The 14,837-nt window shown below is 34.3% G+C and overlaps 1 protein-coding gene across 1 annotated transcript in view; it reads right to left on the bottom strand.

The window, feature by feature from the left end:
- LOC137094505 (contactin-4) overlaps nucleotides 1–14,837 on the bottom strand; it is a 139,659-nt gene that overhangs the window by 53,127 nt on the left and 71,695 nt on the right. Inside the window, exons 2-5 of the mRNA XM_067460240.1 lie at nucleotides 11,986–12,133; nucleotides 3,079–3,205; nucleotides 1,625–1,800; nucleotides 264–359 (exon numbers count right to left, since the gene is read on the bottom strand). Coding sequence (XP_067316341.1) covers nucleotides 264–359; nucleotides 1,625–1,800; nucleotides 3,079–3,205; nucleotides 11,986–12,046 — 460 coding nt within the window. The 5' untranslated portion in view covers nucleotides 12,047–12,133. The remainder of the gene's footprint in view (nucleotides 1–263; nucleotides 360–1,624; nucleotides 1,801–3,078; nucleotides 3,206–11,985; nucleotides 12,134–14,837) is intronic.

Here is a 14,837-nt window from a genome sequence, read left to right as displayed (position 1 = left end):
GTGAATTCCTGACCTTGGATTTGCTTGGCATTATTCCACAGGCTAAACAGTGCCCGAACTGATAAAGAAACGCGTGCTGTGGAAAGAGGTCAACAGGTTTTGCACACAATTGTCACTCTCGCTTTGTACGAACATCCCAATTGGAAAGTGTAAAAGTAGTGATAAGTCCAAAGAATAGGGGCTTTGTGTATTTATATGCAAAGAAAACCTGATGGGCGTAAGAAAATAACATTCAAATTCAAACAGAATACAATACAATGTACCTCCAAAGTGGGGTGGCGGACCGCACAGGAGCACAACAGCCTGTCCTTCCCTCACTAATACCGGACTTCTGGCCTTGCTGCTGAAATTCTGCAGGTCTGCAAAAACAAAATAATGGGATCGCCATTACTTTTCATTAAAGGCAGTGTCATCGCTCTGACGTGCAACAGACGACTCACAGAGCAGGGACCTTTAGAAATGCCACTCTACAGCGCAGGAAGGGACAGACATCCCACACTGGGCTAAAGCTGTGGTGTTTAATCAAATATCACTTCTCCAGCAGCCTCATCAATGTACTGTACGCCTGTATGGAATGAGTTTTGTGTAACCGATAGACTGCATAAAGCAAGAAAAAAAGGTTGAATAGGGTAAGAATTTGCATGGGAGGTAAAAAATGTATAAATAAAATGTTTACATGCAGCTAGTATATGAAATGCAACTAACACGTTCTGATAAGGTGTATGTGTGGATTTCTGTAAATATGTCGTTGTCAGGGTAACTGTTAATTATGTATTGTCAGATTTATATTTCATGGATGAAACTAAAAGAAAATGTGCCCTTGAAGACTTAAATAAGTGATTGAAAGAAATGTATTAAATGTGTTTTATGCCAGTTGTTCTTGGAAGCTTAAACAGTAGAGATTGTAAGGGTTCTGAATCCCATACCTTTAATGAAATGTAAGTTGCTTTGGATAAAAGTGTTTGCCTAATGCATACACTGGAAAAAAGCATGATGAGAATTGCATAATGCAAAGCTTTTCCTCATAAGTCAAGACAAGAAAAAAAAAAAAAGATTCCTTCAGACTTCAGAATTGACAGCTAAGGTAAATCATTGGGGAAATGCTTTTTCCCGCTCTGTATGCCAATTTTGCCAGTGAAGCGCCACCAATTAGCCCTAGAACAATTTTCTGCATCACTCAAGCCCTGAAAAGGCACATCTACTTGAGAAATTTCAAATGAACAATGTGTTCACATGTACACACACAAAATGAACGAGGCAGACTCTCTGTGTTATGATATCTGTCGATTTAAGTCCTTTTTAAAATTTTGACAGGCTACATTTCAGTTAGTACCACTGGACATCGCCTGATGGAATCTTCCAGATAGGAAAATGTAGTTGTCAGTTTAAAAGCCTGCCACATCCAGGGAAGAAAGTATATCTTACCCACTAATGGACCAAATGACAACATGAAATATGAAAGATAACATAGCGGCCATTTTACCTATTACACATTTAAGCTTCCAAAGGATACATATACAGACAGCGTATAGTCAACGTTATAGTAATCAAGTGTGGGGAAGACTGTCAAAAGCTATTTTCAAAAAATCATATATACAAAACATACAGTTTAATTGGCACTTACAAGCAAACTCCACTTTAGCCTCTCGGCTCAGAATGGTTCCAAACGCATTAGTGGCGATACACTGGTAAACGCCGCCGTGGTTAGTTGCCTGAGGCTTACTGATTAAAAGGTTTCCCTCAACAAGACTGTAGTTAAAGTCCATGTCAATGTCAAGATCTTTCCCATTGAATTTCCACCTGAAAATGAAAACAGGTGAAGTTAGCACAGGATAATTATGATCAGAAGAAATGAAGGCATTAAATAAATATACAAACATAACAAAATTGTTTAAGTCCAGTTCCTTGTAAAAATCACAAAACTATTATATATATAAAAAAAAACATGTTATTTAATTAAAATAAAACTTAAAAATAAAAAAAAAATCCAGGCCCCAATTGAATTACATTTTTCAGTTGGCCAAACTGAATTTTTGTGAATTAAATTGCATCAAATGACAGAAATTCAGTTTGGCCAACTGAAAAATTTAGATGTGATCAGTCACTACACAGTAAAAAAAAATTGGTTGGTTTTTGTTGGTTTAGCTTAAAAAAAGTAAGTAACCTGGTTGCCTTAAAATTTTGAGTTTATTGAAACTAAAAATTTGAGTTGATACAATGAAGGACATTTGTTTACTAAATAGAAACTCAAAATATTATTGTATCTGAACCACATACATTTTTTTATAAATCATGAAAATAGCACTATTTGGCATGTTTCACTGCGTCATCAGAAATAAAACACACACAATTATCCAATATGCTTACAAAATCTTTTAAAAATATTTTAATAAAGGTTGTTGAATCTCAAAAAAATTTCATTGTATTAACTCAACATTTTAATTTCAATGAACTCAAAATTTTAAGGCAACCAGGTAACTTTTTTTTCGAAATAATTTTTTACAGTGTAGAACATTTTCAATTGGAGACATTATTTTATTTTTTACAGTGAAGTATTAGATAGATAATTTTCTAACTAATAAAAATGTATAAAATAAAAAAACTAAATGAAAATATATAAAAATGTCAAAACACAACAAAATTACTAAATCCTAAAATAAAATTTAAATTGAAAATTAAAACATTTAAAAAATATAAAATATGAATGAATGCTAGATTATAATAAAATATTACAATTAAAAAAGTCTGAAAACAAATGTTTCATTATAAATGTCATTTTTAATTGAATAGTATTTACAATTTTAGTCAAAAGCTGAAATAAAATAACAAAATCATAATTTCTTGTTAAAATGCGTCATTCAAAAATGATTTAATTATGTTCTAAAGAGCAACAGAATTTGGCTTTGGAAAGTCAGTGTCACAAATTATTTTGATTTAATATTTTTTCTTTGTTTTAATGTTTCAAAACCCTAAAACGTTATTTATTTCAGATATAAATGAAAAAAAAAAAAATCTATATGGTCTCAGACTTTTGGATTCCACTATATATTGAGAGGATATTGAGGAAAATGTTCATACTTGTAATGTGGCTCTGGGCTTCCCTTGGCTTTGCAGTTAATAAATATCTTGTTGTCCTCTGCAGTTAAAGGGAAAACACTGTCACTCGGCTCTTGTGTGAACACTGGGCCATGTCGAATAATTCTCTCTAGGAGAAAGAACAAGAAGAGTCACAAACAGCTCATAGTCCGCAATGTGAGGTGCGAACACAACAGGTCCACATTATCTGTAACGCGTGCTATTCATTTATTTTCAGCAACTTCCCACAACGAGCTCATTAGATCGGCAACATAAACACGTGCCAGAGGAACAGCTTTCATTTCCCCTCTTGTAGCAGGAACCGTATCAACATGACGTCCTCCTTTTGGCAGGCCCGTAACACGCATGGCAGTGTGGCTAGGTCTGTTGTTTCGGTTGACTGCTGCCAAGACACCAATCCACCTCTCTAATTACCCCATGTTGTTGTAATTACTCTAGTGAAATGTATCATTTCTTAAATGAATAAACAAGCTCTCAGAAACATGTCAGCCCCTTCACAGGGAAAGGAATTGTGCTTTCTATTGTACACATTCTCATTCAAACTTTCCCCATGAAACTCACCTGTACGGCGATTTTTCCCGTTGTCTTTGAGTGAATGAAATTCTTTTTTACAGGTCTCTAACCTTGACGAGGACAAAAAAGAATTACCCTCCCACATCATCAAGCTAATGGAAGTGTCCAGGCGTGTTTGCCTGGGGTGAGAGCCCTGCCTCCTCACGCTGGGGGAGATGCTACCTTTTTTCACTTTCTCTTTTGTGTGTCCTTTGAACGACGGGAATTAATGAAGCATTTAGATGGTGGAGTAGCACACTTACAGTATTCCACATTTAGGTGTCATTTGCGGTGAGGGCATGTCCCCATCACTTTCCGTCATGGACTATTTTTCCCCCACCCCTTTACGGAATAATTTACAAGGGGATAAATATAAAATAAAAGAAGCATCCACGGCAGGACTATTTATTCACAGGTAATTATGGTAGGAAATTAAATAAGAGGTGATCTTCTGCTGGAACGGGTTTATTTTATTTTATTTATTTTTTCAAATGTAAACATCAGAAATAAAGCAATGAATGTTCTCTAGCACAGGCTGTCAGACATGCACTCCACTTCTCTAAGGCTTTTCTACAGTGTACGATCACCAGACACAAACAAATGTGCTCCCACTCCGTGTTTAAAAGTTTGGGGTCAGCAATATTTTATATATATATTTTATATATATATATATTTTAAGGAATTAATAAAAAGCTTGTTTCCACCACAGAATAAAAAAAATAGAAGAGTAACTTTTTAACTCACAATTCTGACTTTTTTTTTTAGAAGACTTTATAACTTGCAATTGCAAGATAAAAAGTCAAAATTGTCATATACAATCTGAATTATGAGATATAAAGTCAGAATTGTGTGATATAAAGTCAGAACTGTGATATATAAAGTCAGAATTGTGTGATATAAAGTCAGAATTGTGAGATATAAAGTCAGAATTGTGATATAAAGTCAGAATTGTGTGATATAAAGTCAGAATTGTGAGATATAAAGTCAGAATTGTGTGATATAAAGTCAGAATTGTGTGATATAAAGTCAGAATTGTGTGATATAAAGTCAGAATTGTAAGATATAAAGTCAGAATTGTGTGATATAAAGTCAGAATTGTGTGATATAAAGTCAGAATTGTGTGATATAAAGTCAGAATTGTGAGATATAAAGTCAGAATTGTGTGACATAAAGTCAGAATTGTGTGATATAAAGTCAGAATTGTGTGATATAAAGTCAGAATTGTGTGATATAAAGTCAGAATTGTGTGATATAAAGTCAGAATTGTGTGATATAAAGTCAGAATTGTGAGATATAAAGTCAGAATTGTGTGATATAAAGTCAGAATTGTGTGATATAAAGTCATAACTGTGTGACAAAGTCAGAATTGTGAGATATAAAGTCAGAATTGTGTGATATAAAGTCAGAATTGTGTGATATAAAGTCAGAATTGTGTGATATAAAGTCAGAATTGTGAGATATAAAGTCAGAATTGTGTGATATAAAGTCAGAATTGTGTGATATAAAGTCAGAATTATGTGATATAAAGTCAGAATTGTGAGATATAAAGTCAGAATTGTGAGATATAAAGTCAGAATTGTGAGATATAAAGTCAGAATTGTGTGATATAAAGTCAGAATTGTGAGATATAAAGTCAGAATTATGTGATATAAAGTCAGAATTGTGAGATATAAAGTCAGAATTGTGAGATATAAAGTCAGAATTGTGAGATATAAAGTCAGAATTGTGTGATATAAAGTCAGAATTGTGAGATATAAAGTCAGAATTGTGATATAAAGTCAGAATTGTGTGATATAAAGTCTGAATTGTGAGATATAAAGTCAGAATTGTGTGATATAAAGTCAGAATTGTGAGATATAAAGTCAGAATTGTGAGATATAAAGTCAGAATTGTGTGATATAAAGTCAGAATTGTGTGATATAAAGTCAGAATTGTGTGATATAAAGTCAGAATTGTGTGATATAAAGTCAGAATTGTGAGATATAAAGTCAGAATTGTGAGATATAAAGTCAGAATTGTGAGATATAAAGTCAGAATTGTGAGATATAAAGTCAGAATTGTGTGATATAAAGTCAGAATTGTGTGATATAAAGTCAGAATTGTGAGATATAAAGTCAGAATTGTGAGATATAAAGCCAGAATTGTGAGATATAAAGTCAGAATTGTGAGATATAAAGTCAGAATTGTGAGATATAAAGTCAGAATTGTGTGATATAAAGTCAGAATTGTGTGATATAAAGTCAGAATTGTGAGATATAAAGTCAGAATTGTGAGATATAAAGTCAGAATTGTGAGATATAAAGTCAGAATTGTGTGATATAAAGTCAGAATTGTGAGATATAAAGTCAGAATTGTGAGATATAAAGTCAGAATTGTGAGATATAAAGTCAGAATTGTGTGATATAAAGTCAGAATTGTGTGATATAAAGTCAGAATTGTGTGATATAAAGTCAGAATTGTGTGATATAAAGTCAGAATTGTGTTATATAAAGTCAGAATTGTGAGATATAAAGTCAGAATTGTGTGATATAAAGTCAGAATTGTGTGATATAAAGTCAGAATTGCAAGATTTTTTTTATTGATTAAAAATGGAAATGCACATTCCATATTTGATTAATTTAAAAATTTTATGAAAAAAATAAATCAACCAAGTCATTATTCCACTTGAACATTTGAATTGTTTCGACAAGAATGACTGGTCCACTGTGTAATGAGACATGAGTTTTATATTGGAAAATAGTCTCAATATGCTATTGAAATTTTTGCCTAAATGATTTTGCACATTTTGAACATTCTAATCATAATGTTGTTAATAATTTACTTACACTTACAATGAATAAAGGGACATTCAACCTAGTTTAATAACTTCTTATGCTCATTATTATAACGGCATCCTTATAGATCCATTCACTGTTTAAATATTAACATTCATATTCAGTATCTGAATGTTAAATAAATACTTCCCTTTGCTAGATCACTATTATTCATTTTATTCACACATTATTCACTCAATATAACCTATTTCTTAAATAAATATAGAATGTGTAGGCTAGTGACTTTTGTTTATTTCATAAAGTTATTATCAATCATCAACAAGAGATCTCATCCACATTGACACCAACCTGAAATGTACTGCATATATCCACAGAGGTTGTCTGAACATAAAAATACATTAAATAAGTCTGCCTTTAAAGCTAAGATATGGCAGGCTGTTAGATACAGTATGTGTTTGGTCGGTCTCCTCCGTGGTGAATAGCTGCTGCCCTTCCATCTGAGGCTGTCTGGCCTCTGCACTTCCTTCTCTCCAGCTAAGCTTTCTGAATATCAAGCTGTGCAATCAAAAGAGCACCTGTGGCTTGAATGCAAATGCCCATTTGAGTTGGCATAGTTACTGTAGCACAACAACGGCAATAAATGGAGCACTGGCACCGAGTGGGGGACATTGGTCCTTTAAATAGGGCACCTGCCTCTTCAGACGGCCTCTTCTTTACAGCGGTGCATTTTGTGCTGCGAGTTGCACAAAACACAGGAGAAATAATAAGGACATTTTGTATGTTTTGGACATGGTGGCAAGACTGCGAACAGCTACAATTGTCTATAAGTAATGTCAATAACTCTGTCAATATTGTGTAAAACAGAATATTGTTGGGACGGAGCCCAGCAGGCAATAGCCATGATTTCACCGCCTGTGGTAACTATAGACCAGAGATGGTCTGGCTGCGACCCAATTTCTAGCCAAAATAACCTTGAATTTGGTAACATGACGTTTTTGTCAAAATAACTTGTGAGATGTATGATATTCCATCATGTAAGCAAAGTCAACAGTGATTACACTGTGTTTGGTTTCATTTCTTTGACATGTTCTTGTTCTAGATGACTAGTCTATTCTTGGGCTACAGTTAGACGTCTATTCAATTTTCACGGACAGCCCACATTTTGCCTTGTTTTAGCCTAGACGTCAGGGCTGTGTTTAGACGGCTATTATGTCTATTAAATGCAAGATAGTTTGCTGGGAGGTTTGTTCTGATCATGGTCAGCAGAGATAATTTAAATAATAAAATGCAATGAAGGAATAAATTTGTGCATAGATAAGTTTAGTATATTGTTTCACTTGTTTAAGTGCAGAAATATACAAATAAAAATACTCTAATTAAAGATGGACTCTCTGAAATAAAACCTTCATATTTTATGCATTGTTGCCTCTCAGGGAAATGTATCTAGCTTGTATGATTTTCATATATTTTATACATTAGACAAAAATACGTTTTTCCCCAATGTCATTTCTATCATGCATTGTTTTTGTTCAGCCGTTGAAATCTTGATTTAGAAATCCATGAAAGCAAGATACATTTATTTGAATGCCAACATTGCATAAAATATTAAGGGTCAGATTTACTAACAGCTTGCACCAGTGCAAACCATCTTTTGGTGTTAAAAAAACTACTGTCAGGATTTACTAAAGACATGCAGTAAAAAAAAGATTAGTGATGAAAAGCCATGGACAGGGTTGTTTTCACTGCTGAACTTATTGCATATGCATTTGTAGAAGTTTCCCTTTCAGATGCAAAATTTATGGGAGGAGAGTATTTCAATTATTCGTGCAAGGTGATTTACAAAGCTTTGCACTCGTCGATTTATTGATATTTGTGCCATTATTTACCTCCCCCAAAAAGCATGTCTTAAACCAGACGGTAAACCAGTCAGTAAATCTGGCCTTAAAGGTGTCCTAGAATTAAAAAAATAATTAAACTTGCCATAGTGAAATAACAAGAGTTCAGTACATGGACATCACATACAGTGAGTCTCAAACACCATTGCCTCCTCCTTCATACGTAAATCTTGTTTGTGAAAAACACCACAAAAAAAAACAAGCGATTCTCAACATAATGTCAACTGTGATGCAATCACTGGAATCATTAATATGTACATTTGCACATTTGCATATGTGAAAGTCAAATTTATTTCTACAGAGATGGCTGAGCCAGACAAAAGTGCTTCACAATAAAGTGCTAAGTGCAATAAGCAAAGGAAGGCAAAGAAAAAATAAATAAACAGATAAGTAGATTAAAATAAAATGAAAAGGGCAACAAGACAATAACTGCAGGAGTTAAAATAATGTAAAAGAACATTTGAATGGTAGCCAGGGGGCACTATGTACTGGCACTTAAAAAGGAGACACTAATCAAAGGCAAGAGAAAAGAGGTGAGTCTTCAAAAGAGACTTAACAATGTTTAGAGACTGGGCTGCACGGATGTGAAGTGGGAGGCAGATCCAGAGTCTGGGGGCTGCTACTGCAAACACTCGGCATATGTCAGCCAATGTTCATTGTCAGGCGGAACTGCGCAGTGCTCAGCCATCGGGAGTTGTGCAGGTAAACAAGCGTCACGTGAGGATAAAGAAAACGGCACATATGGAAATAAATGTTATGATCCAGGCTGTGCAGGGGATGTGAGAATGTCGACAGTCATGGTTGATGTTTATTTACAATTGGATACCGCAACAATTTAACTCGGGAGAGTTTGTTTGCTCGGCCCATTTCACTGCGGACAGTTTTTCTGACCTGGACAATATCAAACAGGATTCGGTCAGCGTCTGATACTGAAGAAAGAGACGATTCCAACCATATTCCTGCAAAGAGCAAGTAGTGATTTGATCCACTTCTTGACTGTCGAACCCATTTCTGATTAAATTGAAAGTTTCTTTGTAAGACAACATTAACGATAATATCCCGTGCTGTCTAGATCTAACACAACATGCTAAAGTAACGATTGGAAACTTCTAGTAGCTCACATAACAGTTTGTCAAATGACAAATGTTTATATTATTTCCTGCCAGTGTTGTCATAAAATACAACAGTATTCGTATGTGGTACATCCTTTTTGACAGATTGAAATCTAAATTAGTCTATATTTCATCATTAACACAAAACTAACTACGTTTACTACTGTTTAGTAGCTTACAGATCGCTCACTCGATCCTAGCTAACGTCACATTCTCCACCATTTAAGTTGAAACGATAGTCATTTTATTCAAGTCATTTCATTCAAGGCTTCTAGTCAATTTGTTAAATAAATATACAGTACATTTTTGAGAACTGAGGTATGACTATTTAGCAGCGGGTGAGTAGTAAACATGACACTGACTATTTTGATTGGCTTCTACATTGCTTTGTTTGGTAGATAAATAGATGTTTAAATCAATACTCTACTGTCAAACTGTAACAGATAATTAATGTACAAACAACAGATTTACGCGCTACCCAGTTCAGTTCGTGATTCAAAGTTAAGAAGCTATCACTGTAAAATCATTGCCATGACGGATGGTATAGATGTGTTAGCTGTCATTGAGCAGCAGTGCAGTGAAACAGCCAATCAGAGCAGAACTCTGCATTAATATTAATGACTTCCAACAACTATATTTTTACTAACAACTGTGTATAAATGCTTTTAACTCCTTACTTGGCAAAGATCATATACGGCCCCGCGTTTGATATTGTTTACATTGAACGCTTATTTACAATATCATATTGTCAAGTAATAAGGTCAGTCAGTGCATTTGAAAGATACGATACTGCAGATTCATCTCTGTATAAGCATTATACAATCGAGATAACTTTGCAACAGTTTTTTTCAAATGATACCTGATTTTAATATGGATAATAAGCATAAAAATACCAATATGTGAAATATCAATACATGAACTGAAAAAAAAGAAAATAACTCATTTTTAACTTGGCCAGTAATAGGTTGAGTCATTTCCACTAAGTTTAAATACTTTTTACTCCAACAATATAACACTGAACTAAACCACGCTTTAAAATGTATGCTTTACTTAGAAACATCTAAATTACACAATAAAAATTGTGAAGACACTAGGGGTGACCCCGACTCAGGATTTACACATTCGAATCAGAATTTTCAAATCTCTCTATGGTCGATCCGATATTCGAATCATCTATGTGTGTGTAAACCATAGACCGGAAAAAAAAAAAAACGGTATATAAAAAACGGGTTGGGAAGGGCAGGACACTAGTCAGCAGGAGGCTAAGACTATTTTTATTTTACTTTACATACAACACACAGCCACCACTTTTAATAAAGTGATCAAAACTAGGCTACACTACACTTTCGTAAATAAACCGTTCTTTCATAACATTTAAAAGCCGCGATCAAAACACAGAACATCACACAAATATATAAAATAACATTTGATAAATAAACCTAAAAAAACATCTGCCTAGAGAGGAAAAGAACACTTTAAGTGCGTTTACATGCACATTCTTAAGCCGATTGTGCCTAAAAGGGGTCGCACACCGGACTGAAGCTCAGCGCCGTGTCTCAGGTATCTCACACCAGGCAGACGTGAACATTATATACGCACGAGCTCAATTTTGAATCGACTTCTGACAGAAGAGCTGCACGATGAGTGTATCTTGTAGCACAGGGTGAAATCAGTATGTACATTCACGATTTGAGGGAAATATACATTTAATCGCCGCAGATAGGCGTCGAATGCCGCCGTCGGTGTATATGTGTTTGAATTTTAAAGGCGAGGCGCGTCCGGTGCGAAGCTCAGTGCCCTTTAAAGGGGCGATCAGTCAGCGCGTGACACGTCTTTATAAAACTAATATTGAGCACCCCCATATTGCCAAAATGGTATGATCCTCGTTTCATAACACCCGCAAAGATTCGACCATGAGATCAGTGATCGAATCCGGTCCTGAATATTGATGCATCGAATCTTTGACTATTAGGGGTCACCCCTAGAAGACACCATATCTACATAATAGTAGTAACACTGCAGCTGAACAGTAGAGACGGCACTATTTGGTACACAATACACAGTGATGGTAACGTGTCATTTTGAGTAGAAAATTAACTCCAAATGGCAAGTTGTCCTTGAATTTACACAATGGCAAGTTTTTTTTATGTAGTGTTTACTTCACCACATAACCATTTTCATGTCATCAGGGCTTTTTTATACCATTTTTGGATAGCTGGTCACTCACCACTCAATGTATAAAATCAAAACCAAACTGCTTCAGAACATTCTTCAAAGCTACATAGACATGAGTTAAATATTCTATGATAGTCTATTATGACCAATCAAAGCGCTCCTAAATGAGTTGGATGTAGTCCTTGCTGAAGAGAAAAATCAGAAACTGTGTCAAGACAAATGTCCTGGTGGGGCAACCACGAGACCTTGTTCCCAGCATGCATCTGTCTCTAGAGGAATGTGAAAATTATTAGACAGTGGCATGAAAAGCCACTCTCTGTGCTGAAGTGGGGACTATGCAGAACAGGTGAGCTATCAAACGCAACTCGGGGGATATCGTACCTGCTAGGCAGCTCTTGAGTGACAGCAGGATTAAGAGTTCCCATGGCAACAACATCTTCATCTTCCAAGGTCACAGAATCTCTTTTATTTCCATTCAACTGCAAGAGAAGCAAGCCGTGTCCTTCCTATGTAAAGTCAGCTTTGTTAGCTGCGGAATGAGAAAGGGACAGAGGGAGAGGGAGAGAAAGAGAGACAAAAAAAGATTAGAAAAACAAAACAACAAGCAAGAGGAGCTGTAACTTCAGATAAACCAGTGAAATATTAATAATTCATTCATCCAAATAAGGACAGACATGATTCAATGCCTATGGGGCTGCACACAGCTGATCAACTGCAGTGTGGATACAGAGAATACCCTCAATATATCTCCCAAGAAGTCGAGGGAATCGGAAGAGGGAGAGACAGATAGACAGACCTGGGGAGAGCGAGGGCCTAAGAGAGATATGAAAAAATCCTCAGTGGCTTACGGCAGCAAAACCTGAACACATATTCAGCTGCCAAAGGCAATGTTTGGATTGTGCTAAAAGTATTGGTTCTACACACTTACACTGGGGAAAAAAGCGTGTGATACATTTACAAACCTGCAAACATATTTCATTTTCAGCCCGCTGTATCTCAGAACAGGATTATGATTCGATAGGGGAGGTGATACACTTTGAAAGGGCAGTGAATATGATAGAGGAGTAAGCTACACGGCGTCAGCCCTCCCTCTTTTCGAGACGGCGGCGTGCAATTCATCCACCTCACAGGAATTCAATAGTCTTTAAAGCACATCAGAGTTGTCAAATACCCACTTTAATTCATGAGGGTCAACGCCACCACTTTGGCTTTTACAAATACGGGCCCTGGTGGGACGTGCGGTTTAAGTGTCAAACTGTAACAAATGAGCATAATGTTTTTGACATTTCTGAGTGCAGAGCAGCTCGTGGTTTATGAGCGATATAGGAACACTAGGGACATCACATTTCGAATAAGCCTTGAATGTCATCGTAATGCATAACATGTTTAACATTCAGATTTTTCTTCATTTTGAATGCAAAAGCAATCCTTGAAGGATCAATATGGTTTAGTCAGAACTGTTTGCAAATCACAAGAATTGCTTTGAAGCATTGACATTGTTTCAAGTATCAAATCTGTTTTGAAACATCAGTATTGTTTTGAATCATCAGGATTTGTTTTGGAAGAGTATGAAATGTTTTAATTAATGAGATTAGCTTTGAAGCATCAAATCTGTTCTGAAACATCAGTATTGTTTTGAATCATCAGTATTGTTTTGAATCATTAGGATTGTTTTGAAAGAGTATGGAATGTTTTTTTAATGAGATTTGCTTTGAATCATCAAATCTGTTTTGAATCATCAGTATTGTTTTGAATCATTAGGATTGTTTTGAAAGAGTATGAAATGTTTTAATTAATGAGATTAGCTTTGAAGCATCAAATCTGTTCTGAATCATCAGTATTGTTTTGAATCATCAGGATTGTTTTGAAAGAGTATGAAATGTTTTAATTAATGAGATTTGCTTTGAATCATCAAATCTGTTTTGAAACATCAGTTTTGTTTTGAATCCTCGGGATTGTTTTGAAAGAGTATGAAATGTTTTAATTGATGAGATTTGCTTTGAATCATCAAATCTGTTTTGAAACATCAGTATTGTTTTGAATCATCAGGATTGTTTTGAAAGAGTATGAAATGTTTTAATTAATGAGATTTGCTTTGAATCATCAAATCTGTTTTGAAACATCAGTATTGTTTTGAATCATCAGGATTGTTTTGAAAGAGTATGAAATGTTTTAATTAATGAGATTAGCTTTGAATCATGAAATCTGTTTTGAAACATCAGTTTTGTTTTGAATCATCAGGATTGTTTTGAAAGAGTATGAAATGTTTTAATTAATGAGATTTGCTTTGAATCATCAAATCTGTTTTGAAACATCAGTTTTGTTTTGAATCATCAGGATTGTTTTGAAAGAGTATGAAATGTTTTAATTAATGAGATTTGCTTTGAATCATCAAATCTGTTTTGAATCATCAGTATTGTTTTGAATCATTAGGATTGTTTTGAAAGAGTATGGAATGTTTTTTTAATGAGATTTGCTTTGAATCATCAAATCTCTTTTTAAATATCAGTTTTGTTTTGAATCATCAGGATTTGTTTTGGAAGAGTATGAAATGTTTTAATTAATGAGATTTGCTTTGAATCATCAAATCTGTTTTGAAACATCAGTATTGTTTTGAATCATCAGGATTGTTTTGGAAGAGTATGAAATGTTTTAATTAATAAGATTTACTTTGAATCATCAAATCTGTTGTGAAACATCAGTATTGTTTTGAATCATCTGGATTGTTTTGAAAGAGTATTACATGTTTTAATTAATGAGATTTGCTTTGAATCATCAAATCTGTTTTGAAACATCAGTATTGTTTTGAATCATTAGGATTGTTTTGAAAGAGTATGGAATGTTTTTTAATGTTATGAAAATGTTTGTTTTGAAAGAGTATAAATGTTTTAATTAATGAGATTTACTTTGAATCATCAAATCTCTTTTGAAATATCAGTTTTGTTTTGAATCATCAGGATTTGTTTTGGAAGAGTATGAAATGTTTTAATTAATGAGATTTGCTTTGAATCATCAAATCTGTTTTGAAACATCAGTATTGTTTTGAATCATCGGGATTGTTTTGAAAGAGTATGAAATGTTTTAATTAATGAGATTTGCTTTGAATCATCACATTTGTTGTGAAACATCAGTATTGTTTTGAATCATCAGGATTTGTTTTGAAAGAGTATGAAATGTTTTAATTAATGACATTTGCTTTGAATAATCCAATCTGTTTTGAATCATCAGTATTG

Source organism: Pseudorasbora parva, chromosome 12 (assembly GCF_024679245.1).
Source record: "Pseudorasbora parva isolate DD20220531a chromosome 12, ASM2467924v1, whole genome shotgun sequence".
Lineage (NCBI taxonomy): Eukaryota > Metazoa > Chordata > Actinopteri > Cypriniformes > Gobionidae > Pseudorasbora > Pseudorasbora parva.
The sequence above is the reverse complement of the archived record's forward strand: the minus strand, read 5'-3'. Positions and strand labels throughout refer to the sequence as shown.